Here is a 26,135-nt window from a genome sequence, read left to right as displayed (position 1 = left end):
AAAGAGCCAAGCACAGAAACCCCAGTGAAATTCCTGCTCCTCTGCATCCGTAAGAGTCAACAGGTATCGAAGCAGGCCACACCTCTTTAGCTGACCAGGCAGAGGATAACTTCAGCTCTGTTTAAGGCTCAACCTGGGACTGTGTGTTGCTGAAGCAATATTTGAGACTTGCTCTTGGGAGTCTTGGGCTTGAGCTCTTTCAGGAGCTGTCCAGGGTGCTACCTGCATCCTAAATACCGGTACCTGCCTTGCTTTACAGTAGTTACTTTGCTTCATCAGAAGAAGCTGGACTTTGTCTGGCCTAACCTTGCTCAGCCTCACAGAAATCTGGGCTCTGTCTCACCTGACTCTGCTTCGCTGGGCCCTCAAAGTTTGCCGTGAACTCCTGCTTGAGCTAAAACCCTCAGATTGTTGTGGCCATCACTCAGAATAGAACAGCGTAGCATTTGGTCACCTTCGGGAGGAGGTGGGGAGAAGGCAGTCAGAAATCCACTCTGTCTCACCACACAGTCCAGCAGCTCCACCCGTTTCCCTCCTTTGTGCTGGCAGAGTCCCACTTGCACACGGGGGTCACAAGAGCAGGGGATTTTCTTTTCCTGTTCCATTTTGCTGCACTGGTGTAAGAGGGTGCTACTCAATCCTGAGGGTGTAACTGACAGTTTAAGATCATGCTGCTTCAGATGCTTATTACTGTCGTTATCACCGTGATTACTGATTTATTAATTGCCTTCTATACAGCTGTTTCAAGGCAATGTGTAGGCCTTGTTTTATTGTGAAAAGTGAAGCTACAGGGGACCAGGCAGAGGGCCTTCTTGGTAGTGGTGCCCACCTTGTGGAATGCCCTCCCATCAGATGTCAAGGAAATAAACAACTATCTGACTTTTAGAAGACATCTGAAGGCAACCCTGTTTAGGGAGGTTTTTAATGTTTGACATTTTATCGCTTTTTATTGTTGTTGTTGGTATTCTGTTGAGAGCTGCCCAGGGTGGCTGGGGGAACCCAGCCAGATGGGCAGGGTATAAATAAATTAATAATAATACTAATACTACTACTAATAATGATGATGATTGTGCATTGCTCTATTGCGTGTCACAGATATTGCTCCTTACAAGGATGCGGGCGCCCATCATCACCTTTCTTCTGGCCAAGGGAGTGCTGCTGGCTAGGGCTGAAGCCAGGTTTTTTGCCTCCTGCCCCTGCAGCTGTGGAGGGCTGACTTAAAAGACCACAGTAGAGTGAAAACCAGTGTTCGAAATTAGCCAGGCACCAGGTGGATTTTGCACCTGGGTTTGCTGATCAGAAGGTCGGCAGTTCAAATCCCTGCCACGGGGTGAGCTCCTGTTGCTCGGTCCCAGCTCCTGCCCACCTAGCAGTTCGAAAGCACATCAAAGTGCAAGTAGATAAATAGGGACCGCTCCAGCGGGAAGGTAAACGGCGTTTCCGTGCGCTGCTCTGGTTCACTAGAAGCAGCTTTGTCATGCTGGCCATATGACCTGGAAGCTGTCTGCGGACAAACGCCGGCTCCCTTGGCCTATAGAGCGAGATGAACGCCACAACCCCAGAGTCGGACACGACAGGACCTGATGGTCAGGGGCCCCTTTACCTTTACCTATTGACCCCTTGCGAACAAGTGAAGATGCCTGGGCACCAGGATGGCACCTGACATCTCCGTCATGCCCGAGGATCATTGGATCTTGACTGTTTTCACACACTAATGCCACATCCTGTAGAATTCTATCAGTCATGTTTTATCTGCACAATCAGAATGAATTTCAGGAACCAAGTTGCTTTTTCTCTGCAACCTGAACAGGAGCAGGAGCGAACATTATATTTAACTGTAGTTTGTCTTCACCTACCCCACCCCCCTGCCCTGCTCACAGTTGTGAATAATATCCCTACGTTGTGAATGGTCCATGTCACATTCAGAAAAAGAGGTCAGAACAGACCACTATAAATGTGGACTGTCCCTGGATCTAGTGACATTTCTTCTTAACCTAACTCAAGGTTGTCATCTGAACTAGCCATCTCTAACAATCACTGCCCGCCCCTCTTTTCCCACATTGACTTTTCATCATTTTCCCGACCTGGGTAGTGGTGATTGTATTAGTTTAATTCAAACACAATTATCTGCCCAAATTGCTATTGAGACTTTTCAGGGTTATTATTGCTTTAATTAGTAGTTCTCTGCCTACCCCTTTCCATTAAGTTACCGTAGATATTTAGTTGCTTCTTATTATGCAATTGTTGCAGCATTTCCAAATTTCCCTTAATTAGTCAGTTCCTGTTCCATGGGGGTGGGGGGTTAGCTTTAATTATTTGCTTCTTCCTTGCAGCAATACCCCCCCCCTTTTAAATGAGTGCAATTTTACAAAATAAAATACATTGAATTAGCAAGCAATTGTTCTGGCTGCAAAAGAGGAAACCAGTAATTAAGGTCCCCTACCCTGAGCAAGGAAGAGAAACTGACTAATTAGCAACAAGTCAGGAAGACCACAGCAAGGCAAATGAACAGGAAGAAACTAATTAGCCACTTAAAAAAAAGAAGCAGCAGCAGCAAGAGATGTTACATTGACATGGCTGAATGGGACTTCCGAACAAATATATATATTTGCATCTTGTGCAAAGGGACATTTCCTAATTTTGATGGGGGAAAGAGAACTATATTAATTGCTATGTAAAACTGCTGGGGTTGAAGAGATTTGCAGTGGGTTGCCAAAATTCTTTAGTTGTGACTCCTGCATTGCAGGCGGTTGAACTAGATAACCCTTTGAGTCCCTTCCAAGCCTACAATTTATGATTCTGTGAGTCTAACATGGAAGCATACAATAACCACTCCCTCTTGAAGCCAGTTAAGAACAGGGCTGGAGCTTAAACCAGCCTTTCCCTGACATATTGGACCACAACCCCCTTCAGTCCCAGCCAAGCATGGCCATTTGTCTTACTTCACCTCAAAAAGGATATTGCAGAATTAGAAGAGGTTCCGAAAAGGACAACCAAAATGATCAAGGGAATGGAGTGACTCCCCTCTGAGGAAAGCCTGCAGCGTTTGGGACTTTCTTTGCTTAGAGAAAAGCCCGTGAGTAAGAGTTGTCATGATGGAAGTTTATAAAATTATGTATGGCACAGAGAACATGGATGGAGAACAGTTTGCACACCTCTCCGTCATAAACCTAGAACTTGTTGACATAAATGAAGCTGAATGGTGGAAGAGTCAGAACTGAGAAAGGTGTGGGATGTAAACACAGAGCAGCCAAACCCAACACTGCTAGAGTGGACATGAAGGTAACTCAGTCCTCCAGGCTTAACTTCCTGTTTACCTGGACTGAGTTACAGGAACCAGAAGTAAGTGTGGTCTTACCTGGGAACAAGATCCCAAAGATCTCTCCTTTTTGCCTCGTCGTTTGAAGAAGCAGGATGCTCTCTCTCAGCTTGCAGCTGAGAGAAGCAGAGGTGAAGCCTGTTCCCCTATGGAAGCAGCTTCACCACATGTAAATAGATTTATCTAAGCTTATCTGCCTCTTTGAGCCTGTACTGTATCTCATAGACGATTACTGTAAGTAAACTTTTATATCTTATAATCAGTACTGTATTGTGTCTTTGCTTTTAAGAGGGAAGAAGGGGAATATACCAGGAATATATATTTCTTATAGAGGCTTTAGCAAGCCTATGCAACCGTTTTCTGCTGTGTTTTAAAAGGGAATGTAACTCTGCTAAGTTTGGAGCTTGCTCACACAAGCTGGGATGATATATATAAAATAATATATACTCATCCACATTCCTAAACATTCCCACAAAAGGAAAGCCTTACGCAGTGCGTAGTTAATCTATGGAACTCACTCCATAAGGAGGCAGTGATGGCCGCCAGCTGCTTGGGTGGCTTTAAAAGAGGATTGGACAAATTCATGGAGGAGAGAAACATTGAGGGTTACTGTTCTTTCTCCACAGTTGGAGGCAGTATGATTCTGAATACCAGTTGCTGGAAACCACAGGAGGGGAGAGGGTTCTTGGGCTTGAATCTTGCTTGAGGGCTTCCCACAGGCCTCTGGTTGGCCACTGTGAGAACAGGATGCTAGACTACATGGACCATTGGCCTGATCCAGCAGACTTTTCTTCTGTTCTTAACCTGTTGGTCTCCTGGTACCGTATATTGGATTACAATTCCCCTCAGTCGCTGTCAAGCTTGGCTGTATTGTCTGCACCTTCTCTGGCCATACTGACAGGCCAAAGATGTCCACGCCAACTGCATTGGTTGCCCTTATTCTAGAACCTTATGCACTTCATTTGTTTATTGCATTTGTATCCCACCCTTTTTGCCAAGGAGGCCACTGCAGGGTCCATTGTTCTTCCCCTCCTCACCTAATTCCCACAACAACCCTGTGAGGTAGGTCAGGCCAAAAGACAGTGCCTGGCCCAAGGTCATGGCCAAGTGGGGATTCAAACCCTGATCTCTCCCAGGTCCTAGTCTGATGTGCTAACCGCTAAACCACACTGGTGTACATAAGGATGAAAATATCCACAAAGAGGCTATGAAGGGCAAGCTATTATCCCTCCCCACACACACACAACCCTGTCAAATTTTGCTGTCATCAATGGGAAAAAGTAGCACAGAGGTTGGCTTCACAAATCCAAGTCACTTTGGCCTTTTGCATTGGGCGAGGCACCAAACACGGCTGCCTTTGGGATGCTCTGAATTCTGTCAGCCTCACTTCACTGTGGCTGCACTGAAGAGAGATCAAAAAACCTGGTTTGAAAAGACCTAAGTATACAAAGGCCTCAGCTGGCAGGCAACAGGAATTCTCACCAACCCGGGTGGACAAAGGATAATATTCTCAGGGTGGGAAAAGGGCAATTCTCCATTCCCATGGAGCTCCATGAAGTGGAAGATCAAGGGGGCATGCATGCCAGCCAGCCAGGTTTCGTAGCAAAGTCTTCCAATTTGCCTTATGTTTAAGGGATAAATTCACTGCAAAACCGTCACCTTCCAGGCCAATAACTGGCCCTCCTCCCCAAATTGGCACAGCTCTCCCATGGAGACATTTTCCCTCTGGCTAGATTTGGAGCCAGCAACAAGTCATGGGTCCTCTCCTATTGCCAGGCAAGGCAGATTGTTGCCCACTTCGTCCGTCGCTCGCTGGGTGACGGGAGTTGCATTCATACTGATTGTGAAAAGCTCCTTCCAGCCTGCTTTTGTCCCATGCTTATGTTATAAGCTGATCAGGGAACAGGGAAGGCTGCAGGGGGTGGAGTAAGAAATCGAATAAAAAGTAAGTGTGTGTGTGTGTGTGTGTGTGTGTGTGTGTGTTGATGTTGTTGTTGTTGTTTCACTTGGCTTGACATGGCGGGCAGGGCAAACCGTTCCAGAAGGATTATCTCATCACCATCGGGGGAGGGGTGGGAGCCGATGGAGCAGAGAGGGAAGCAGCAGCGAAAGCCCAGGGGAGGTGGATGCAAACCGATGGCTTATCTGCGTGTATTGAATTCAGGTTATGCCTGCCACTTAAGAGAGATGAGTGATGGAGAGCCAGTGTGGAAAGAGGCACAACTCAGGGCTACTGGATTTGTCTCCCTCCAAAAGAAAAGAAAAGAAAAGAAAAGAAAACATAGCTTGCCGGATGGCACTTATAGAAACATAGAACTGTAGAGTTGGAAGCGACCCCAAGGGTCATCAAGTCCAACCCCCTGCAATGCAGGAATCACAGCTAAAGTTGCTTAAGAGTGTCACAGGGATCAACATCTACTCTGAAGTCTTCCTCAAAATATCCGACTTTTTGCACTAAGCAATGGGGCAGGTCAATGCATTGGAAAGTATGGGATGAAATTTGCTGGCTACAGTACAGTATCTTCTAACCTTCCCACAAGCAGATCAGGATGGATGCTCAATAAACAGGTCCTCTGGAAGGGGCCTCTCTCCCCAACACCCACCATCAGTGGCGTAGGAAGGGCGGGGCGTAGGAGTTGTTCAGCAACCACTCGCTCAATCACCATGCCCAAGAATGGAAGATTTGAGACTGGGCAATAGTTGGCCATATTGGCCGCATCTAAAGATGGTTTTTTAAGAAGCGGCTTAATAACTGCCTCTTTCAGCAGGTCTGGGAAGGCTCCCTCACAGAGAGAAGCGTTCACCACCCCGCTAAGCCCATCGCCCAGCCCTTCCCGGCTAGCTTTTATAAGCCAGGATGGGCAAGGATCAAGGAGACAGGTGGTCCAAGCAGCCTGTCCACATCCTCGGAGGTAACAGATTGGAATTGATCCCACGCAACTTGACTAGACAGGACTCTAGCACTCTCCTGCCCTGGCCCTGCTCCCATGGTGGAGTCTACTACTTCCCGAATCTGAGCGACTTTATCTCCAAAAAACTTTGCAAAATCATTGCAGAAGATCGTGTGGCCCGTATTGGCCCCGATGGAGCAGGTGGTTCCGCTAGATTGCGAACCACCTTAAAAAGTCTCCTGCTGCTGTTTTCTGCACATGCAATAGAGGTGGTGAAGAAAGTCTTCTTCGCCATCGCTACCGCCACTTGGTAGGCTCAACATTCAGCTCTAACCCGTGTCCAGTCAGCTTCAGAATGAGTTATCTGCCACTGGCACTCAATGATTGTTTCATCGCCCTCAAATCCGTGGAAAACCACGGGGCTGTCTGGGCTCCATGCAATCGGAGAGGGCACTTCGGAGCCAAACAGTCAATAGCCCTGGTTAACTCCACATTCTCCACATTCCAGCGGGCCATCAGGGAATCAGCTGAAAGGCCATCAACATGGGATAAAGCATCCCCTACCAATAATAATAATAATAATTTATTATTTATACCCCGCCCATCTGGCCGGGTCTCCCCAGCCACTCTGGGAAACCATTTGGATCCATTAAGTGGCAGAGGCGGACTATACCTGCCTGGTCTGGGGCAGCAGAGTTCCAGTTCCTGGGCTTACCAGGGTCTTTGAACTCCGGAGGATATGAATGGATGAAAAGGGGCCTTGTAGAGAGCTTCAAAGGTCTTTCCCCAATGCCACAGAGTAAGCAGAGAGAGTCATCACACAGCAGAGATTGCTGGGTGGAGTATTCTGTTGTTTCCAGACAGCGCTGAGCTGCACTGTATCTCCTTTTAGCAATTAAGCATCCTTTGGCAGCCTCCAATGCCCCAGCAGAGGAGGAGGGGGAGGAAACCCCCACCATTCCTGATGTGACAGACAGCCAGATGCTCTGTCGGCAGGAAGCCGACGTGACTCTACCCACGCCAAGCTGGCTCTGCAGTCTGCGCAACAATGCCCGCGTCTCCACCATCTGATGCTGCGACCTTGAACGACAGATGGGAGACGCCTGGGCAAAGGCAACCGACTCTCTGGGTGGACCTGATGCAACTGCCCCCTCTATCTGCTGTAGAAACCCGCCCTGCCCCCAGACAGAGCCCTGAGGCCACCAGCATCATGCACACCACCCCGCAAGGAAAAAGAAGAGACCCCTGGTGCAGCTGTGATGTTCTTTGAAAGATCAACCTGTGAAAACGGATTGCGAAGGTTTCAGGATGACCTGATAGCAATTCTAGGGCAGAGCAAGCAGAAGATGTGGAACCCCAGGGTCCAGCAAGCCATTGCTTAAGCAAGGCTCATGCCCTCCAGATACTTTGCACTATAATCTGTGTTAGAAATTGAGATATGAAAGCTAGGAGCTAAATGGCACCTTAAACCTAGGTTACGGGCGCAACAACGGAATGTCTAGGCATGCCTTTTTTATAACAAGAATACAAAGCTGAAAATGAATGAACTGAAGCTAAAGTATTATGTTCATTTTTCACATGGTCTAGTCCTTCTCCTGCCCACCCACTAATATTCTTAAGAGGGTCTCTTCTCCAGTCTTCAGAGAGCAGCTGGAAGTGGGGAGGCAGAAAAAGCTCCTCCTTTCCTTCCACTCTGCAGTTTTAATCTGAAATCTTAGGTGCAGTACTGCGCCCAGAGCTCAGAAACTGCTCATGCTAATGAAATTCCCTGTCACAAAATGTGCCTAGAACAATGGGAGTTTCGAACACTGATCATGATGCTGGGGCAGATAAGCGCATGGTCATGCAGGCTGGGGCTCAGGAGACGTGTAGTCCAAAACATCTGGAAGGCACCAGGTTGGCAAAGGCTGATCTAAGCGTGGCGGCTTTTTAGATTAGAAAAATATACAACTAAAGAGGTCCATAAAGTCATGAACAGTGCGGGGGGGGGGATTTATTTCTCTCATCAGGCCGGAATTCAGGGTCTACACAGAACTAAAGGGCAATAGATTCAGAAGGAGCAAACTCTTTTGGATCACTGCCCCTTGGGTTCCCCAGCTCCCCCTACTCTACAAATAGCATTATTCAGAACAGCAGTTTGCACGACACACTATGGAAGACAATAGCACAATGAAATTTCAAACAATTATTTCAACATTTGTTCAAAACCCAATTAAAACTGTTTAGTTTAATTAATTCAACAAAATTTATGAACTTGATGCAGTCAGACCAGCTTTTCAAAGTCTGACAGGCATTTACAGCTCCAGCAGTTCACTGTAATCTTTCTACCTTTTATACAATAAAACATGTATACAGCTTGAGACAGAGATGGTGGAAAATATTATTTTCAAGCTCCCTCACTCCTTCCTTCAGCCTGAGGGAGAGAGGCCCCGATTCCTGGGCAAACGCCAGATACCATCTATGGGCCTTCATGGGGCTAAGGAACTAGCCTCCCCAGTCATGGGCTGATATTGACTAGTCATCCCATCTTCGTGAAGATGTTTCTTTCGGCAGAGGGGAACTATGCAGGTTTATAAGGGTGCAAAGTCCTTTGGGCAGGCCGATGTGTGTTGCTCTCATGATCTGCAACCATTTAAATATTAAAAGAAGACAACAAGATCCACATTGCAGGAGGCTGGCTCTGGTTTGTTATTCTGCTTTGTAAGTTACCCAGTTCCCTCTTTAATATTTCACTCCAGAGGGAATATTAGAAGGCAAATATTAGTACTGGGTACATATCATCTTGAGACAAACAATCTCAAATAGATTGAGGGTAGGCTCTCTCTCATGGATATGCATAAGCTACTTGAGAACCTTTTTCAGCTGAATAGCGGGATTTTTAAAAACCAAGAACATAAGAAGAGCCTGCTGGATCAGGCCAGTGGCCCATCAAGTCCAGCATCCTGTTCTTACAGTGGCCAACATGATGTCTGTGAGATTCAAACACAAGACCTCTCTCCCCTCACTGTGGTTTCCTGCATCTGGTATCATCTAGTGCAACCCCTTGCAATGCAGATGGCCATCCAACCTCTGCTTAACAACCTCTAGTGAGGGAGAGTGCACCACCTTCCAAGGCTTGTCCATTCGACTGACAAATGGCTCTGTCGGGAAGTTTAGTCAGAATTTCCTTTCTTGTCATTTGAACCCATTGGTTCAGGACCCACCCTTTGGAGCAGCAAAAAGCAAGCTTGCTCCATCTTCCACGTGACAACCCTTCGGATATCTGAAGATGGAGATCACTATCTTCTCTCAAGCCAAACACCCCCAAGTCCCTCCACCGTTCCTCACAAGGCTTGGCTTCCAGACTCTTGATCATCTTGGTCACCCTCCTCTGCACATGCTCCAGCTTGTCAATATCCTCCTTAAAGTCATGTGATTTAAATGAATGGTGTGCATGCAGGGTTGGAATGATCCCTGAAATAGGAATGAGCTAGATCTACACCCTTGCAAATGCATTTGGATGTAGCCAAATAGGCTTACTGTACTTTACAACTCAAGATATTCTAATCCTTAATGTAATACAAAGATTGTGGGGGGATGGGAAAGAAGTATCCCAGTTTAGGAACTCAAAAAGGAGCAGGAAGAGGACAACTGCATAGTGGGCTCTCCCCCCCTTTCTTTTTTGTGTGTGGAGGGGGCAGATGTTTCTATTGTTTTCTTAATACACCAAGGCACAGGTGCCCATTTTGACGAGGCTGGTTCCATCACTCCACTGGCACCCAGTGAACAGATTCCCCACTTCCTGTGCCAAGCTGGCTATGAGACGGGCACAGGGTGTGGGTGCCACTTCCATTGCCAGTTTATGGGCAGACACAGCCAGCTCTGCTGCAGGGCTTGCGAAACAACACCCTGGCAAGCATTCTCCAGCTTCGCCCTGAAGACATGCAGTCCATGTAAGGCCCACTGGAAATGAGCAAACAGGCCTGCATCACAGAATTTTAGAATTGGGAGGGATCCCCGAGAGTCATCTAGTCCAACCCCCTGCAATGCAGGAAATGCAACTAAAGAATCCCCAACAGATGACCACCCAACCTCCGTTGAAAACCTTCCAATGAAGTAGAGTCCACCACCTTCTGAGGGAGTCCATTCCACTTAGGGTTGCTATATTTCAAAAAAGTAAAAACCAGGACACCATGAAAGGTGTTGAGGTTTGTTGTTGTTGTTGTTGTTGTTCAGTCGTTCAGTCGTTCAGTCATGTCCGACTCTTCATGACCCCATGGACCAGAGCACGCCAGGCACCCCTATCCTCCACTGCCTCCCGAAGTTTGGCCAAACTCATGCCAGTCACTTCGAGAACACTGTCCAACCATCTCATCCTCTGTCGTCCCCTTCTCCTTGTGCCCTCCATCTTTCCCAACATCAGGGTCTTTTCCAGGGAGTCTTCTCTTCTCATGAGGTGGCCATGAGTTTGGGGGATTTTTAGGAAACCCCCAAAACACACTTTTTCAATTGACTTGCCTAAGATCCAGGACAAAACTCTGCCTTTTGGAAATCCACCAGCTCTTACCACCAGGAAGCTCTTCCTACTGTTTAGTCAGAACCTCCTTTCTTGCAATTTCCATTCCCCCTCCCCTTTTAAATAGTGGTTTGAGTGCTGGACTCTGGGGCCCTGGTTCAAATCCCAATGGGAGCTGTGAAGCTCCCTGGGTGATGATCTTTTTAGCCAGCTGATACTTCTCACCCTAATCTACCTCGCAGGGTTCTTGTGAGCATAAAATGAGGGTGGGAGGGAGAGAACTGCAAATGAACTGACTGGAGGAAAAAGTGGGGCAGGAATGCAATAAACAGGGGGAAACTGAAATGCGAACATGGAAATATAGAAATGCGTACGCTGCTTCGAGTTCCGTGTTGGAAGAAATGTGGGAAAGGAATGTGGGAAAATAAATACATCAAAGACAGGCCATTATTTCTAGCAAGAACGGTGAGCAGCGGAAGGCCAGGAATCTCCCCCTCCCACAAGACGTATCTGGGAAAAGCTATCTCCCCCCCACCCCATTTGTGCTGCAGACTCATGTATCTCCTGCCCACCCCCCTGCGGCAACTGCCCTCCTAACCTTGTTGCATGAGGTTCATGACAGAGTTAATTAGGGTGCTCTGCAACCCAGTTCCTATGGCAACACACCTCATGCGCACGCACACAAATGCACATCAACTACTCATTGATTTAATTTTGCCTTCAGCAGCAAGGCTGATGATGCTTTTGCAAGAGATGCGCCAGGAGGTCCAGAGATTGGCCCGTTGTGCGCATGTTACACACACACACACACACACACACACACAAACTGGGTCCCCTGCTACTGAGGAGGAGCCACAGCTCAAGGACAGAATACTTGCTTTAAGAACATAAGAAGAGTGTGCTGGGTCAGGCCAATGGCCCATCCGGTGTAGCATCCTGTTCTCACAGGAGTCAGCTAGATGCCTGTGGGATTCGAGAAACCTGCAAGCAGAATTTGAGCACAAGGGCACTCTCCCCTCCTGTCACTTCCAGCAACTGGTTTTCAGAAGCACTAATACCTCCGAGTGTGGATGCAGAGCATAATCGTGGCTAGTAACCATTGATAGCCCTCTCCTCCACTAATCCTCTTTTAAAGCCACCTAGATTGCTGGCTAATGGTCAGGGGTCCCTTTACCTTTAGGTTGATGGCCATCACTGTTTCTTGTGGGTTTAAGTTCCATAGTTCAACTATGCTCTTTGCAAGTAGAAAGCCCTGATTCAGTCTTCAGGTAACAGGTGGTAGGAATGACCCTAGAGACCCCCCTGCAAGTCTGGATATTTCAGCCTTCCCCAACCTGGTGCCCTCCAGATGTTTTCGACTACAACTCCCATCAGCCCCAGCCAGCACATACGGCATTTAGGCTATATGAACACCGTACATTTAAAGTACCATGATATCTTTTGAAACAATCATGACTTCCCCCAAAGAATTCTGGGTGCTGTAGTTTGTTAAGGGTGCTGAGAGTTCTTAGGACACCCCTATTCCCCTTAAAGGTAAAGGGTAAAGGGACCCCTGACCATTAGGTTCAGTCGCAGACGACTCTGGGGTTGTGGTGCTCATCTCACTTTACTGGCTGAGGGAGCCGGTGTACTGCTTCCAGGTCATGTGGCCAGCATGGCTAAGCCACTCCTGGTGAACCAGAGCAGTGCATGGAAACGCCGTTTACCTTCCCGCCAGAGTGGTACCTATTTATGTACTTGCACTTTGACGTGTTTTCGAACTGCTAGGTGGGCAGGAGGTGGGACTGAGCAACGGGAGCTCACCCTGTCGCGGGGATTCAAACCGCCGACCTTCTGATCGGCAAGCCCTAGGCTCTGTGGTTTAACCCACAGCACCACCCGCGTTACAAAGCTACAATTCCCAGAGTTCCATGGAAAGAAGGATTGATTGTTAAACCACTCTGGGCGGGGGTGTCAACATAAATAACATATAGGGGGGCAGGTAAGGCCCATCCCATATAATCGATCACAAGATGCGGAACACAGACACCCTATTTGAATGGCAATGCTCATCAACTTTGAGGGGGAGCCAGCCCCCTCAATTTTTGTATTGGGGGGGGGGTGAAGGGACATCGGCCCTTAGGAGTTGGCTCCTCTGAGTCTGGGAATTGTAGCTTTGGGAGGGGAACAGGGGCGTCCTAACAGCACCCTTAACAAACTACAGCTCCTACGATTCTTGTAAGAAGCCATGGCTGTTTGGAGTGGTACCGTAGCGCTTTAAATGTTTGGTGTGAGTGTGGCCATACAGTCACAGGACAGATTGAGCCAACGGCCTGGTAACAGGAGAAGCCAGCATTTTGCATGCTCAACCAACCCCCTGTGCTGGCTTCACAGATGCTGGCAACTGTATTGCAGACAAGGAGGCTGAGTACAGACCCGCCTTATCCTGGTCTCTACCGAGATTCGCTCTGTAAAGTTAAAACATTGGCTAGTATTACAAAGGGCATCTTTTCCGGCTGAACGGAACCCAGCCTGTGAATGACTGCACTATACAAACAGCTCTGCGATTTCAGCCAAGCACTGCCTCTCCCAAATTTAACATCCAAGTTCGCTTCTGTTTGTGTATTTATTGTGTGCCTCAACAGGAGATGGCCATTATTCAGCTCAAGTGTCAACGGTGGACCACAGATAGAAGAATCTTCTAGAGGCCCAGCTGAGGGCTGGTGAGCCCCACGCTGAACCAAGAACAACTTCTGCCTTGATACGTTTAGCAGCTGAGCACCAGGCGGTGTGAGCAGGAAGAAAAATGGCCTTTTCCTTTGAGGAGCTTCTCCATTCCTTTCTCTTTTTAAATAGAAGTGGTTTGACAAACTGCACCAATGATCTGCTGCTCCAAAGATCCCTCAGAAAGACTCAGTCTGGCGAGTCGCTGGAATCGCTGCCGGGGCAACAGGATAGAGAATGGCCACCAGACTTGCTGGAGAGCTGGGTGTGTCAGAAGTGGCAACAACCAAAACAAAAACGGGAAAAATGGGATTCCCAGCCCCAAGTCAGGAACAAGGCCTCGGGGTCATAGTCCATAGCTTGATGAAGATGTCCACCCAGTGAAAAAGGCAAATTATGTGCTAGGGATCTTTACAAAAGGAATTGAAAATAAAAGTATCTGAATGCTATTATACGCTATGTTGTGACATAATAATAATAATATTTCTTATAACCCGCCCATACATACATTTAGAGAAGGTTGGAAAATGTTTATGAAATATATGGAGGGAAATTGTGCACACTTGAAAATGTTGGCAGCATTAAGATAAATTCAACAGTGTAAATAAGTTATGATGGATGTAATAATGGAATGGTGAATGGTTTAGTTTATGTAAAATATGCAGGGATTTATGATATGCAAAATGAACCATGGAAGGAGAAGGGAAGTCACTGATATTTTAAGGATGTTTAAATGAGTATTCTAAATAGAATTTTTAATAAAATTCTATTTAAAATTATTAAAAAATTTAATAAAATGATTAACAATAATACTAGTAATATTAATATTTCTTATAACCCACCCATCTGACTGGGTTGCTATTTGGAATACAGTGGTACCTCAGGTTACATGCGCTTCAGGTTACATACTCTGCTAACCCAGAAATAACGCTTCAGGTTAAGAACAGAAATTGTGCTCTGGCGGCGCAGCGGCAGCGGGAGGTCCCACTAGCTAAAATGGTGCTTCAGGTAAGAACAGTTTCAGGTTTCAGGTTAAGAACGGGCCTCCAGAGCGAATTAAGTACGTAACCAGAGGTACCACTGTACTGTATATGGTTCTGGTCGCCTCACCTCAAAAAGGATATTGTTGAGTTTGGAAAAGTTCAGAAAAGGGCAACCGAAAGATCAAGGAGATGGAATGTTTGCAGTTTGGGACTTTTTCTAGTTTAGAGGGAAGGTAAGTAAGAGGTGACATGATAGAAACATAGGAAATTATGCATGGCATGGAGAAAGTAGCTAGAGAAAAGTTTTCCTCCTTCTCTTATAACACTGGAACTCGTGGGTATCCAATGAAGATGAACATTGGGAGATTCAGGAGATATAAAAGAAAGCACATCTTCATGCAGAATACCGTTCTATGGAGCCCTCTCCCACAGGAGGCAGTGATGGGTTTAAAAGCGGATTAGACCAATTTATGGTGGAGAAGGTTATCAATGGTTACTATGCTCTGCCTGCTTGGTTGGAGGCAGCAATGCTTCTGAATGCCGCTAGCTGGAAACCACAGAGGGGAGAGGGCTCTTGGGTTCAGGTCCCGCTTGAAGGCTTCCCATTGGGGCATCTGGTTGACCACTGTGAGAACAGGATGCTGGACCAGATGAGCCCCCAATGTGGCCTGATCCAGCCGGGAACTTCATACGTTCTTATCACATCTGCCACTCATACATCAGCTTACAGCTGCGGCAACTCTGATCATGCAAAGCATTTGTTTGGGGCTGGCAACAGAGAGCTGGAGGCCAGATCGCTCTTCACAGCACGTCCACAAATTATTCCTCATTTAATGAATACACTTCCACTGTACTTTTAGGGCAGGCATTCCCCCCACCCGCTGCCTTCCAGATATGTTGGACTACAACTCCCAGGCATGTTGGCTGGGGCTGAAGGGAGTTGTAGCCCAGCACATCTGGAAGGCAGTAGGTAGAGGAAGGCTGATCTTAGTGGAACTTAACATCCACTCATCATCAGTTTCACAGCAGAACATGTGCATTCAAAATTGCTTGAGAAATGAAACACTTCACCTCAACAAAGGCCCATCACTACTTTCCATTTACAAGCCACTTTAAAGGAGGAGAAAATAAGCAGGACAGAGTTATGCTTATGGGGGGGTCAGTCCCTCGAGAACCCTCCCCAAACACCTGGAGAATCCCTTTCCATGGGCAGCGGAGCAGAAAACAACAGATACACAAAAACTCTATCAGCAATTTAGAGGCTTGCGAGACGCACTGGGAGAGATGTGCATGCATGCCCATTACCCATGACAACACATGAATTCATGCCGTCTCCTGCATGGAATGTACCCTTAGCTTGCATTAGTCATGTGCAGGAGCTAGAAACTGACATCTGCTAGTCTGAATCCATTTTCTGTTCTCTTCACTTGAGGATTAGAACGACCTGTTCGTCCCCAACTGGTGCTGTCTTCCCCCCCTCTCCGCCATTTCTACACAAAGCAGCTTATGACAAAGTCTGGACAGACTGAGGGAGAGAAAGAAACAGCATCATTTCCCGTGAAATATTCCACTCAGGAAGGTGTAGGGAGAACCAAATGCCCGCTGAATCAGGGCCTCTCCTCCTGGCCTCCTTTTTTATGGTGATGATTTTTTATGGATGATTTGTGCTCATGACAGTATTGAGGATGTGATAACATGATCCTGCTTTCAATACTAGTTGTGCCTGCAAAAGATTCAGGGCAGACACACTACTGTACTTTGTTTCCATTCAGTGCACATCCCATAGTTCCCTGCTAAAATCCTGTAACTGGGGGAGGGCAGGGAGGAGGAGTAATTATTATCATTATTTCATTTTATAATGTATATAAAACAAAGAGCAATTATAACAACAGATGAAAATTAAATTATGAGAAGCAAAACTATAAAACAGGCATGTAGAATAAATAGTTGCTCATGAGTTGAAATAACAAAGTCCAAGCAAAGACTATCAACGTTATCTGATCGTCAAGTATAGTTCCAGATTTCCATCCTATAAATTTGTATGCTACAAATGTTCTGCAGTTTGTCTGTTGTCCCACTATAGTGCAATAACATGGTAACAATGGGGAACGATTCACATAGCTACCAGTAAAGTGGATTGATGTGTGGATGGTCCAGTATAAACCCACCCCAGATGCCCTCTTATTCAATCATAGAACTGCAGGGTTGGAAGGGTCCCCAAGGGCCATCTAGTCCAACCCCCTGCAATGCAGGAATCTCAGCTAAAGCATCTATGACAGGTGGCCAACTTCTGTTTAAAAACCTCCAAGGAAGGAGGAAGAACGTCAACAATGACATGCTGCGGATTGCACCCCCCAAAACCCCACCCACTAGTCTGGAGGGGTCCTTGGAGTATATCCTTCTCAACATATTTGAAAGGTGCAGGATTACCCAGAGATCTTTGTCCACCCCACCCCCATGCCCAAAGGCTGTGTAGGAAAAGGCCTGATCAGCCTGAATGGGAGGGAGACACTGTGCCTATTATTTGACAAGTTACAATGGGTCAGTCAGGACTGATGAAAGAGGGGCAACGAGTGGAGAACTGTACCAGGTCCCCCAAGCTCAGAGCCATCCCCTCAGACAACTGAGATATGTACGGATATATGATGGGAGGAGGAGGAGGAGAAGAAGAAGAAGAAGAAGAAGAAGAAGAAGAAGAAGAAGAAGAAGAAGAAGAGTGTACTATTTTGTACAGAAGGGGTGCTGTCTGCAAATCTGACCATGCTCACGTTAGGTCTGCTGGTATGCCCTAATATCCCCCAAGCTGCCTTGCTCTGGTCTTTCAGTCTACAAGGCACAGGTGATGTGCACCCAATAATAATCCTCACAGCCACGACAGAGGAATATAAAAGCCAGGTATGGAAGATGTGATGCAAACATGAGAATGTAGCTAGGGAAACTCTGGAGAAGTGACTATTCTACCCTCCTGGTGCCTTCCAGATGTTTTGGACCATATGATGCTGGGGCTGATGGGAACTGGAGTCTGGACTAGTCGTTAGACGTATCAGCAAAAGAAGTTAAATTGCACATCCAAAGCTTAGAATGCAAACTTTCCAAAGCTGACACAATGTAGAGCTATATAGAAGCACCAGCTGAAATTTACTGTATGGGCTGACTTTTCTATTTATAAGGTATATCACTACACCCAGTCACAAAATCAAAAGTGCAAGCAAGCACTGCCAGGAGGAATCAGAGAAGTAAGCAGAGTGGTGGAGTAATGGGAGGGCTCTGGAATGGGTGCAGCACCAGGTGAGTTTTCAGAGCTGTTATGCAGGCTGCTTTGTAGTTCCTGAAGGACTAACTCCCTCTTCTTCCTCCTGAAAGAGAGATCCAATATATGGTGCACCCCTTAAGCAAATAAGCAAAGGGCTGGACCTCACTTCTCCTACAGACTTCTGAAAGTGTTAAAGAGCGACAGATCAGGGTAACTGTCTTTAGAAGAAAGTCTGCACAAAAAATGCAGGAGGGGGGGAGTACATTGCTTGCAAAAATGCATATGGTGGAGAAATGCATATAAAAACACTCTTTAAAAGTTTGTTAATTAATACAGAAATGGTGTGAAATGAACTGGAAAAACAAGAAACTCAGAGAAACTGATACATCAACACATACCTCTGCCCGCTATCTTAATTTGCCGAGAAGGCGCTCCATACATTTCTGACTCAGTCTTGTGTATTTGGGTTTTCCCCCCTGTACAAGAACAAAAAGTAACCCCATCGCTTCCCATTCCACTGTTCTGCTCATTGCAATATATAGGGAGCTCCATTAGGCTGCGATAGATCATTGGTCCATCTAGCTCAGTATTGTCTACACTGACTGGCAGCAGCTCTCTGGGGTTTCAGGCAGGGGTTTCTCCCAGCCTTACCTGGAAATGCAGGAGTTTGAACCCAGGGTCTTTTGCATGCAAGCAGATGTTCTGCCAATGAGCCATGGTCCTTCCCATTGACAACTTTGGGTCAGTGAGCAAACCATGGTTCCCCACTATAAGAACATACGAAGAGCCTACTGGATCAGGCCAATGGCCCATCTAGTCAGGCATCCTCTTCTCACAGTGGCCAACCAGATGCCACTGGGAGACCCACAAGCAGGATTCGAGCACAAGATCACCCTCCCCTCCTGTGGTTTCCAGCAACTAGTATTCAGAAGCATTGCTGCCTTCAACAGTGGAGGGAGAGCACAGCCAGCATGGCTAGTAGCTATGGATAGCCCTCCCCTCCATGACTTTGTCTAACTCTCTTTTAAAACCATCCAAGTTGGTGGCCATCACTGCTTCCTGTGGGAGTGAGTTCCATAGTTAAACTAGGGTAAAGGTAAAGGTACCCCTGATCATTAGGTCCAGTTGCGGACGACTCTGGGGTTGCGGCGCTCATCTCGCTTTGCTGGCCGAGGGAGCCAGCCTATAGCTTCTGGGTCATGTGGCCAGCATGACTAAGCCGCTTCTGGCGAACCAGAGCAGCACACGGAAACGCTGTTTACCTTCCCGCCGGAGCGGTACCTATTTATCTACTTGCACTTTGACGTGCTGTTGAACTGCTAGGTTGGCAGGAGCAAGGACCGAGCAACGGGAGCTCACCCCATCGAGGATTCGAACCGCCAACCTTCTGATCAGCAAGCCCTAGGCTCAGTGGTTTAGACCTCAGCGCCACCTGCGTCCCTATAGTTTAACTACGCATTGGCAAAACACCTTTCTCCATACATGCCCATCTTACATAATAAGAAGAGGAAAGGGGAAAGCTGGCATTCCAAAGAATGGGATGCCATTTACCGCAGGTCTTTTTATGGTGCAGTTTTAATGGATCAATGAGTAGTTAAACATTGATGGATCAATGCCGCTAGTGGGGCACATTTTAGGTAGCACATCCAGCTTCTCTGGATGCATTTCCTACCCACATGGGATGCTTTTCCCTGCCCCACCCCGGCCAGTATCAAACCAGGTAGAGCACTGCTGATAACCTTCTTCCTATTTCTGATACCATTCCTACTCTGCTCCGTAGGACGTCATCCCTGGGTGGGTCTCCCTGCAGCTCGCGAGCTGTCCCGACTGGAACATTTTGCTGACTGGGGAAGAGCAATTGGTGCCCCTTTCCCCCAAAACAAGAATATTAGAAGAGCCTGAATGCAGAATCAGGCCAAAGGAGTCCCAATCAGAAGCCGGTTTCATCTGTACCAGTGGCTGAACCCCAGCACTGAAAAGGCAAAGTCTAGGACAGGCGTTTTGTGAACCCCCAAGCTCCCAGACCTTCCAAGTGTTCCTTACCCCCCCCTGGGACAGTCCCAGTTTGCGAGTCAATGACCCATCACCCGCGTGGAGTAAATAAAACACACAGGCACATGATTTTAGGTTAATGGGTAAAATAAGGCCACAACTTTACTGGTTACGGCGTGTGAGTGGTATTGGCTTAGGCATTGGGTAAGAGCGCAACACCAGACTCCACCCCGCGGGATGGGGGGAGTCACTTTAGAGTTAACAACCAGTGGGAGGAGCTTGTTGATGCAAATTCAACTGGTAGCTTCCCCTGACGTCACCGGGGGTTGTGCCATGGCCCTAGCCACTAGCAGGGCATTGGACAGGATCCACGACCACCGGATCCCTTTAAAGGGATACCCCTACGAGGTAGGTGATGGCCGCCACCTGACCTCCAACACACCACACATATTACATCACTTATTGAATATTCCTCTTATTGATGTCCCTATTTTCATCAGAGAAATGTTGGAGGGTATGGAGTCATGCGACTCCCCGAGGCAAGAAGATACTGTAAGTAACTATACAACCTTTAAAAGACACCTGAAGGCAGCCCTGTATAGGGAAGTTTTTAATGTTTAATGTTTTAATATGTTTTAATATATGTTGGAAGCCACCCAGAGTGGCTGGGGCAGATGAGCGGGTTATAAATAAAACTATTATTATTATTATTATTAAATAGAACGTCCCTATTTCCATCATAGAAATGTTGGAGGGTATGAGCTTCCCTTCTCTATCCTTTCTCCATTGCAAGAAATCTATATGGAAGCACCCACACTTTGGAACCCCCTGCCTCTTGACATCAGGTAGGTGCCTTCACTGTACTCTGTTCGGCACCTACTGAAAACATTTTTGTTTAGACAAGCCTATCCAGATATTTAGAACGCGGATGTGTTTTTAGTTTATTGCTGGTTTAAGTGTGTTGGGTTTTTTTTAATGTTTTAATTGTTTTTACTAATAATCTGGCTGTTTTGCTCTTCTGGTAAACCCCGCTCACCATCGAACACACATACACCACCAGTTTAAGTGACAATCTCACAAGGCTGTTTCCATTTTTAACTTGGGAGATTTCTTCTAATGAGCTTCATCAATAGAAGTACCCTCTCTGTTGAGAGATTCCTCCTATTTTTAGCATCTGTGTGTTATCAGTACCAGGTCAAGGTAGGATTAATCATAGGTGACATCTTAACAGTTTTAACTCGGTGTGGTCACCTCTCAGGTGTTCTCTGCTAGGGAAGAGGAAAGAGCTTTATAAAGTGTTAAAAGACTTCCCCACTCCAGAACCCACCAAAATACCTGCTTAGCTTCTTTCTAGATTCTTTGACTTCTCTGGATGGCACTCTCCCATTTTCAAGTTTCTCAATCATAAGGTCTAGATACTTGGTTGTTGTTTTTTTAAGTGAAAATAAAGATTCCAAGGTGGAGTCACCTTGTGTGCCTGATACTAAACTACACACCCATTTGACTGCAGAAGTGCAATCCTTTTTAACCCCTTAAGAATGCCATACATACTATGTAGCAGTGAGACTTGCTCCCAAGGAAACATGCATATGACCAGACTGGCGGTAACTGTCAAAATTAACCCAAGAAAGTGCAAGTTAATAATTTGCATCAACTTAAGGAACTTAACAGACACCAAAGCATAGAAGATAAAGCTGTGCGAAGATAAAGCGAGTGCTTTCATCACACTTCAGAAAAAAGCTTCAGTTCTTACATTTTAATGTTTGGATTAGATGTGAGGAGTAATGAGATTGTGGAAAATGAAAGGATCACCTTTGGGCCCAAAGAACAAGAAAATATGCCTACAGATGATCTTACAAGAGAGGAAGTAGTTAATGCTTGCAAAGCATTTTTTGAAAGAAGGGGGCGGGGAGAACATGAGCAGGGTAAACTCTTTTAAAAAAGAAATGAAAAAAAGTAAATAGGTAGAAGCCAAACTGTTAAATTTCTCCTGAGGGGGTTCATATTGGTACACTAAGCCCGCAATTTGCATGCGTTTAACTTTATGTGGGTAACAAAAAACAAAAAACAAAAATTGAAAATGACTTTGGCAATCCCACCCGCCATTGAACCCAGTAGGTTTTGGCTATATGCAATTTTGGCTTCAGATATGATCTCCAAAATGTAACCCCTGTGTAAGCTGCAGGCCTACTGCATTGTAAATGGAAGCCTCACTGGAAAGGAAACAAGGCCTTCATTTGCAGAGAAGTCTAATTTGCTTCATTACAGGACTGTGAAACGTTGAGCTCAGCTGCCCAGGAAGTTCACCTGCAGGAACCTCATTGAATGGATAGCATAACAGCAGCATAAAATGTCTGCAATGGCAGGCATGGCACCACCTCCCCATAGTTGGTGCCCTCCAGATGTTTTTGGACTACAGCTCCCATCAGCCACAGGGACCCATGATGGCTGGGGCTGTTGGGAGTTTTAGTTCCAAATATCTGGAGGGCACCAGACTGAGGCTGGCCAGCAGGGCGCGTCACAGCTTCCATACAGTACTTAGATGAAAAGAAGCAGAGCGTGGGCAGAACGTACGACTCAGACACCCCCCAACATCCAGGTTCTCCCTGTCTCTCATATACAGAAAAGATGCTGAAGGAACCTGGACACGATGGGATCACAGATGAATGCTTCCCCTGTTCTTTAAGTTCCTGGGCTCCATAATTTCTTATAACTTAAATTGGTCAAGCAACATCAATAGTATTATTAAAAAGGTCCACCAGAGGCTGTATTTCCTGCGTCAACTAAGGAAATTTAAATTGTCCCAGGAAGTGTTGATTCAATTCTACAGAGGCATCATTGAAACTGTTCTCTGTAATTCTATAACAGCTTGGTACGGTACAGCCTCTAAGAGAGACAAGAAAAAGCTCCAACGAGCTGTAAGAATTGCAGAAAGGGTAATTGGTGTTAGCTTGCCTTCAATAGAGACAATTTATGCTACCCGAGTAAGGAAGAGAGCAGAGAGAATTGTAGCAGATCCTTTACATCCCGGTCATCATCTGCTTGATTTACTTCCATCTGGACGTCGCTACAGGACTTCATATACAAAATCGGCCAGGCACAAGAATAGTTTTTTCCCTTGTGCCATTAAATTGTTAAATTCGTAGTTGTATAGCTTAAGGGGAGGTAAAATATGGGTGGGGTTTCTTTAAAGGTAAAGGTAAAGGGACCCCTGACCATCAGGTCCAGTCATGTCCGACTCTGGGGTTGCGGCGCTCATCTCGCTCTATAGGCCGAGGGAGCCGGTGTTTGTCCGTAGACAGCTTCCGGGTCATGTGGCCAGCATGACAAAGCTGCTTCTGGCGAACCAGAGCAGCGCACGGAAACACCGTTTACCTTCCCGCTGGAGCGGTCCCTATTTATCTACTTGCACTTTGACGTGCTTTCGAACTGCTAGGTGGGCAGGAGCTGGGACCGAGCAACGGGAGCTCACCCCGTGGCAGGGATTCGAACTGCCGACCTTCTGATCAGCGAGCCCTAGGCTTAGTGGTTTAACCCACAGCGCCACCTGGGTCCCCTCATGGGGTTTCTTTACTTCTTTGTATTGTGAGAGGAACAGTGTCTGTATGTTTACATTGCAATGTAGCCGAAACAAATTCCAAGTATGTTGGAAAATGTACTTGGCCAATAATAAATTATTCCTATTCCTATTCTACAGTACCTGCCCACTTGCACTGTGTCTCACGGCAACAAAAAGTATTGCCCAGCTGAGAACATCCAGCAGTGTATCACACTTTGAGAATCGGTGATGCTGTGTGGGTAGAAATGCAAAGGAATAAAAAGGGACAGGTTTCCTCTTCCTGACCTACAGAGGCCTCTGTGCATGTGCAAAACACTTTCCCGGAGCACATGGCAGGGTAGTAGCTGCTCTTTGTCCCTTGCTGGGTACTGCTTTGCAGGGCTCTCAACTTGCAAGGGCAGAGCTCTGCAAAACGGAAGAGAAGACTACAAAACTACTAAATTCAGTAGGTGTTCCTAGAGTTATGCCGAAGCACGAGGCCAGAGGGTTGCTGACACTGTAAAGGCTAAACAAAATAAAATAAAAGATTCCTTCCAGTAGCACCTTAGAGACCAACTAAGTTTGTTCTTGGTATGAGCTTTCGTGTGCATGCACACTTCTTCAGAAGAAGAATCTATCTGAAGAAGTGTGCATGCACACGAAAGCTCATACCAAGAACAAACTTAGTTGGTCTCTAAGGTGCTACTGGAAGGAATTCTTTATTTTATTTTGTTTTGACTATGGCAGACCAACATGGCTACCTACCTGTAACTGGAACTGTAAAGGCTGTCAAATTTGAGAGAGCTTTGTCTAATTCCCCAGCTAACCTGGCCTCTCTCATATCATGTTGGGGGGAAAGCCACAGACACCAGTAAACAGTCAGACCAAAACACCAAGCAAAACTTTTCACTTAAGAGGAAAATGGAATTCTCAGCCTGATAAACAGGGAGGAGAGACCACACGCTCTCAAAGAAAGTGACAAAAAATCCCCAAGACTGAAACTGGCTCCTTTGTATGGTATGGCTTTGCAAAGTCTCACCAGCAAGCAGGGACCTCTGGGTCATCTCCCTTCAAATTCCCTTCCCTGCTTTCTCATTCCACACATGTAGGCAACCTCTTCCAGGTTAAGGGATCTGACTCCAAGAAACCTAAGATTTTGAGGGATACACTATTCGTCTTTATTTATAGAAGTATTTCTATACTAATCTATACACAAAACATCAAGGTAGCGTACAGCAACACGAAACACATTTAAAAGTACTGTAACTCAGAACCATCCTTGAAACGACAGGTTACTGCTTAAGACATTTTGGAACTCAGTGTGCTGATCTACAATCCTTGCTGAAGAAGTGTGCATGCACACGAAAGCTCATACCAAGAACAAACTTAGTTGGTCTCTAAGGTGCTACTGGAAAGAATTTTCTCTTTTATTTTGTTCTGTACAATCCTTGCGTCAATCATAAGAACCCTGAATGATCCCATTTTGCAGTTTTGATCAACTGAGGTCAGGGGGGCTCCCTGGTTATAACTCAGGAAGGCTGGATTTTGAACTCACCTCCAAGTATCTGCGGTTAATTGTTTGACTGGCATGTAAAGCTGAGCAGGTTTTACACTTGTGCCAATGAAGCAGGAGGATTGGGCAAGGCTAGTTTAAACTGTGAGAGGCTGCTCCATCCCAGGGTAGACTCCCTTGCCCTCCCTCTTTCATGTCACCCCCCCCCCATTAGACTTCCTTCCCTAACAGCCACCTGTAGGGCTCCCCAAGCATCTTATCCAGAAGGCTTTTTTATATTAAAAAAAACAACCGCTCTCTCAGGAATGGGGAAAAGGCGCTTGATCTCCGCCAGAAGCAAAACTTGGAGAGCAGGGAGCTTTCCCTTCCCTTGCTGGGCTAACGCAAAGCCAAAGCGGGACGTGTCACAGCAACCACGGGAAGCCAAACGGAGAGAGCAGCAAAGAAGTCTTGCACACAGCATAAACGCACATACCACACCGGGCAACAGCTGCCGCCACTGTGGAGCGGGCACGCTGGCTGCTTCCGAAAGGGTTAAAAATGCAGTATATCTACTGCACAATCTCCCCCTGTGCAAAGGCGCTCGCAAGCTCTGCTGATGCAAGGAAGCCCAACTGACACCACCTCGCTTGCTCACACGGGGGGGGGGGCTTTCCCTGGGGGAAAAAACTGGCCCAAGACCCTTCCTGATTTTGCAATTAAAAAAAAGAAAACCCCGCAAAAAAAGAGCTGCAGAAAATCACGAGGCACCCAATGCCAGCTCTGGACCTGGAGGCCGGTCTTCCGGCGGGGAAGGCGCCTCTGCTAGGGACCCCCCATCCCGGGCAGGCAGCCGCCGGGAGGACCCCAGCCACGGGCGCTGAGCTGACGGAGAGAGCCCCCCACCCTCACCACCACCTCTGGATGACAGCCGAGGCAAGGGAAGGCAGGTCCTTACCTTAGAGACAGTCATGCAGAAAGTTGTCTAGGAAGAGTGAGGCAGCTCTCCAGCAGGCAAGCGGGGAAGCGGGAGGGCGCTGCTATTCCCCCCCCCCCTCCTGAGAGAGAGAGAGAGAGAGAGAGAGAGAGAGAGAGAGGAGAGAGAGAGAGAGAGAGCGCACGCGGGCGGGGTGGCTCGGAGAAACCGCCTCTGGATTTTCCCCTGCAGAGGAATCAGCGTCAGTGGTTACAGGAAGAGCAAAGGACCACCCCTCCCCCTCCCCTCCCCTTTGGCACAATCTGGTTAAGCTGCCCTTAGTTTATTCCGGGGTGTGCGTGTGTCTCTGCCCGCCTGTGCTCTAAGAAGGGACGGAGCCTCCTCTGCAGGAAGAGAGGCAGGAAGAAAGAAAAGGGGGGTTAGAGCCAAGCCGGGGGTGGGGTGGGGGGAGCGGAGAAAGAGAGAGAGAAACCAGCAAAATGAAACTCCAGGGGGACAGCTAGAAGCTGCAGCCCAGGAGGGCGGGGGGGGG

The 26,135-nt window shown here is 47.0% G+C and overlaps 1 protein-coding gene across 1 annotated transcript in view; it reads right to left on the bottom strand.

Moving 5' to 3' along the window:
• CORO2B (coronin 2B) overlaps nt 1–25,910 on the bottom strand; it is a 72,733-nt gene extending 46,823 nt beyond the window's left edge. The window contains exon 1 of the mRNA XM_033167229.1: nt 25,625–25,910. Coding sequence (XP_033023120.1) covers nt 25,625–25,639 — 15 coding nt within the window. The 5' untranslated portion in view covers nt 25,640–25,910. The remainder of the gene's footprint in view (nt 1–25,624) is intronic.
• Nucleotides 25,911–26,135: the final 225 nt, after the last annotated feature.

The sequence above is a fragment of the Lacerta agilis genome, chromosome 13 (assembly GCF_009819535.1).
Source record: "Lacerta agilis isolate rLacAgi1 chromosome 13, rLacAgi1.pri, whole genome shotgun sequence".
NCBI classification, from domain to species: Eukaryota; Metazoa; Chordata; class Lepidosauria; order Squamata; family Lacertidae; genus Lacerta; species Lacerta agilis.
The sequence above is the reverse complement of the archived record's forward strand: the minus strand, read 5'-3'. Positions and strand labels throughout refer to the sequence as shown.